General features: G+C 49.0%; 1 protein-coding gene across 3 annotated transcripts in view; it reads left to right on the forward strand.

Annotated features, from left to right (window-relative positions):
• The window catches only part of nfxl1 (nuclear transcription factor, X-box binding-like 1), a 99,188-nt gene that overhangs the window by 27,616 nt on the left and 66,572 nt on the right, over nt 1–5,000 (forward strand). For all 3 annotated transcript variants that reach the window (XM_045721371.1, XM_045721369.1, XM_045721370.1), the window contains exons 6-7: nt 2,027–2,205; nt 4,912–5,000. The exon at nt 4,912–5,000 is cut by the window's right edge and continues 73 nt beyond it. In XM_045721371.1, the coding sequence (XP_045577327.1) occupies nt 2,027–2,205; nt 4,912–5,000 (268 nt within the window). The remainder of the gene's footprint in view (nt 1–2,026; nt 2,206–4,911) is intronic.

Here is a 5,000-nt window from a genome sequence, read left to right on the forward strand (position 1 = left end):
AGATGATCTTCCCATACATTATGTATGTTTTGTTCAATCAATTTATATCAAAAAACAGCTTTTTACATTAGCATGTGATGTTCAGAACTAGCATACCCCCCGCAAACTTCTGGTGAATTTACTAAATTACTCATCATAAACGTTGACAAAATACATAACAATTATTCAGTTAAGAATTATAGATACAGAACTCCTTTATGCAATCGCTATGTCAGATTTTAAAATAGCTTTTCGGCGAAAGCACATTTTGCAATATTCTGAGTACATAGCTCGGCCATCACGGCTAGCTATTCAGACACCCGCCAAGTTCGGGGCACACTAAACTCAGAATTAGGGTTAGGATTAGAAAAATTGTATTACCTTTGCTGATCTTCGTCAGAATGCACTCCCAGGACTGCTACTTCCACATGAAATGTTGTTTTTGTTCCAAATAATCCATAATTATGTCCAAATACCTCCGTTTTGTTCGTGCGTTCAGGTCACTATCCAAAGGCTAACGCGCGAGCGCATTTCAAGACAAAAAAATTCTAAATGTTCCATTACCGTACTTAGAAGCATGTCAAACGCTGTTTAAAATCAATCTTTATGGTATTTTACTTGTAAAATAGCGATAATATTCCAACCGGACAATAGTGTATTCATTCAAAGAGGAAAAAAGAAAACAGTGTGCTCGTGTGAACGCGCATCTCCAATCTCTTTGTCACCAGGCAGACCACTGAGCTACTATATTCTGCCCAGAGACAGGAGAAGGCTCAATCCGCTTTCTGAAGGCTGTAGACAGCCAATGGAAGCCTTAGAAAGTGCAACGTAACCCTACAGATACTGTAGTTTCGATAGAGAATCAAAAGAAGAACTACAAATTCTCAGACAGGCCACTTCCTGCTTGGATTTTTCTCAGGTTTTTGCCTGCCATATGAGTTCTGTTATACTCACAGACATCATTCAAACAATTTTAGAAACTGAGTGTTTTCTATCCAAATCTACTAATAATATGCAATATTCTCGTTTCTGGAAAAGAGTAGTAACCAGTTTAAATCGGGTACGTTTTTTTTATCCGGCCGTGAAAATACTGCCCCCTAGCCCAGGCAGGTTAACTGACTTGCCTAGTTAAATAAAGGTTAAATAAAAGTAGCTGAAACATGAAAATGCTGAACACAATGATATTTAAATGTACTTTACCGGTTGTCCGTCACCTCTGAACTCCAACTTCCTGAATTCCAACTTCCTGAACTCCAACTTCCTGAACTCCAACTTCCTGAACCCTAACTTCCTGAACCCTAACTTCCTGAATTCTAACTTCCTGAACTACCTAGTTGGAGGATTCCGGACTTCCTGTTTATTCCCTCTTGATTCCTGGAATCTTTCAGTTGGGATTTTAATAGAACCTCAGAATTTTTATGAAAGTGAGCAGAATTGTGTGTTAATAGAACATGTATTTCCCCCTAAACGTTGTTAGTACAGCCCCTCCTAGCCCCCTCCCAGACCCTCCCAGCCCCCCCCAGCCCCTCCCAGCCCCTCCCAGCCCCTCCCAGACCCTCCCAGCCCCCCCCAGACCCTCCCAGCCCCTCCCAGCCCCCCCTCAGCCCCTCCCAGACCCCCCCTCCTAGCCCCCTCCCAGACCCCCCTCAGCCCCTCCCAGACCCTCCCAGCCCCTCCCAGCCCCCCCTCAGCCCCTCCCAGACCCCCCTCCTAGCCCCCTCCCAGACCCCCCTCAGCCCCTCCCAGACCCTCCCAGCCCCTCCCAGCCCCTCCCAGACCCTCCCAGCCCCCCCCAGACCCTCCCAGCCCCTCCCAGCCCCCCCTCAGCCCCTCCCAGACCCCCCTCAGCCCCTCCCAGACCCCCCTCAGCCCCTCCCAGACCCCCCCTCAGCCCCTCCCAGACCCCCCCAGCCCCTCCCAAGCCCCTCCCCAGCCCCTCCCAGCCCCCTCCCAAGCCCCTCCCAGACCCCCGCAGCCCCTCCCAGACCCCCCCAGTAGAAATGAGTATTACAATAACAGCTATTTGTTCCTATTTCTCCCCCCCCAGCCCTAAATGTCGTTATGAGTACAGCCCCTCCCAGACCCCCAGTAGGTATGTCTGTTACTGTGGAAAGGTACAGGATCCACCTCTGGACCCATGGCTGTTACCTCACTCCTGTGGGCTGGTCTGTGACAGAGCCTTGAACCCAGCGTGTGGACACCGCTGCCTGCTGCTATGTCATCCAGGTAAGGATGCATGACGCGCACACACACACACACACACACACACACACACACACACACACACACACACACACACACAAACACACACACAAACACACACACATATAAACACACACACACACACACACACACACACACGCTTATATATACACACACACACACACACACACACACACAACACACACACACACACACATATAAACACACAAACACACACACACACACACACACATATATATATATATATACACACACACACACACACACATACACACACACACGCTTATATACACACACACACACACACACACACACACACACACACACACACACACACACACACACATATACACATATATATACACACACACACACACATATATATATACACACACACACACACACACACACACACACACACACACAATATTTTTTTTTCGCATTGTCCGTAACTTGTTTTGTACGTAATGTTGCTGCTACCGTCTCTTATGACCGACGTTAACTTCTGTACATCAGAACAACGATTACTCACCTCGAGCTGGAAGGATGTACCGTTTTCTCGGTTAACGGGCCCAAATCGCCCGTCATTTGCGTGAAGAAAAGATGGACAGAAAAAGGGGTCGGAGGTCGGGCTGCCTTCTGAGAATTCGTAGGCGAACCAGTAAACTCCCCACTTCTATTGGCTAACAGGATGATTACCAACGGGACATTAACAACTGTAATATCTTATGTTTCACTGAGACGTGGCTGAACGACGACATGGACAATATAGAGCTGGAGGGATTTTCATGCATCGGCAGAACAGAGAAGCTACGTCTGGTAAGACGAGGGGTTGGGGTGTGTGTTTATTTGCGCGATGTCTAATATTAAAGAAGTCTCGAGGTTTTGCCTTCCTGAGGTAGAGTACCTCATGATAAGCTGTAGACCACACTATCTACCAAGAGTTTTCATTTATATTTTTTTCGGAGCCGTCTATTTACCACCACAAACCGATGCACTAAGACCGCACTCAACTATCTTTACAAGAGGCCATAACCAAACAATAAAATGCTCATCCAGAAGCAGCGCTCCTATTGGCCGGGGAATTTTAATGCTGTTTTGCCAGTACAGACTGGAATATGTTCCGGGATTCATCCAATGGCATTGAGGAGTAAACCACCTCAGTCACCGGCTTCATCAATAAGTGCATCGACGACGTCGTCCCCACAGTGACCGTACGTACATATCCCAACCAGAAGCCATGGATTACAGGCAACATCCGCACCGAGCTAAAGGCTAGAGCTGCCGCTTTCAAGGAGCGGGACACTAATCCGGACGCTGATAAGAAATCCTGCTATGCCCTCAGACGAACCAACAAACAAGATTGAATCCGGCTCGTCGGATGTGCCAGGGATTGAAAACTATTACGGACTACAAAGAAAAACCCAGCCGCGAGCTGCCAAATGACGCAAGCCTACCAGACGAGCTTAAATGCCTTCGAGGCAAGCAACACTGAAACATACATGAGAGCACCAGCTGTTCCGGACAACTGTGTGTGATAACGCTCTCGGTAGCTGATGTGAGCAAGACTTTTAAACGGGTCAACATTCACAAAGCCGCGGGGCCAGACGGATTACCAGGACGTGTACTCCGAGCATGGGCGGACCAACTGGCAAGTGTCCTCTGACATTTGAAGTGTTTTGAAAGGCTGATCGTAGCTCACATCAACACCATCATCCCGGAAACCCTAGACCCACTCCAATTCGCATACCGCCTCAACAGATCCACAGATGACGCAATCTCAATCGCACTCCACACTGCCCTTTCCCACCTGGACAAAAGGAACACCTATGTGAGAATGCTATTCATTGACTACAGCTCAGCGTTCAACACCATAGTGCCCTCAAAGCTCATCACTAAGCTAAGGACCCTGGGACTAAACACCTCCCTCTGCATCTGGATCCTGGACTTCCTGACGGGCTGTCCCCAGGTGGTAAATGTAGGTAACAACACATCCGCCATGCTGATCGTCAACACTGGGACCCTCAGGGATGTGTGCTTAGTCCCCTCCTGTATTCCCTGTTCACCCGCTCTTGCGTGGCTAAACACGACTCCAACACCTTCATTAAGTTTGCTGACGACACAACAGTGGTAGGCCTGATCACCGACAACGATGAGACAGCCTATAGGGAGGAGGTCAGAGACCTGGTCGTGTGGTGCCAGGACAACAACCTCTCCCTCAAAGTGATCAAGACTAAGGAGCTTTAACATCGACGGGGCAGTAGTGGAGCAGGTTGAGAGCTTCAAGTTCCTTGGTGTCCACATCACCAACGAACTATCATGGTTCAAACACTCCACGACAGTCGTGAAGAGGGCGCGACAAAACCTATTCCCCCTCAGGAGACTGAAAAGATTTGGCATGGGTCCCCAGATCCTCAAAAAGTTCTACAGCTGCACCATCGAGAGCATCCTGACCGGATGCATCACCACCTGGTATGGCAACTGCTCGGCCTCCGACCGCAAGGCGCTACAGAGGGTAATGCGAACGGCCCAGTACATCACTGGGGCCAAGCTCCCTGCCATCCAGGACCTCTATACCAGGCGGTGTCAGAGGAAGGCCCTTAAAAAATTGTCAAAGACTCCCGTCGCCCAAGTCCTAGACTGTTCTCTCTGCTATCGCACGGCAAGCGGTACCGGAGCGCCAAGTCAAAGTTTGGTTTTGTCTTCCAGGCCCCTGTCCACCCTGTCCTAAGATGGTATCGGTGAGCTGTATGTGTTCTAAGGCCACGCCCGTCCCGCGCCGCTGTAGCAACAAACCC

Source organism: Salmo salar, chromosome ssa07, assembly GCF_905237065.1.
Source record: "Salmo salar chromosome ssa07, Ssal_v3.1, whole genome shotgun sequence".
In the NCBI taxonomy this organism is placed as follows: Eukaryota; Metazoa; Chordata; class Actinopteri; order Salmoniformes; family Salmonidae; genus Salmo; species Salmo salar.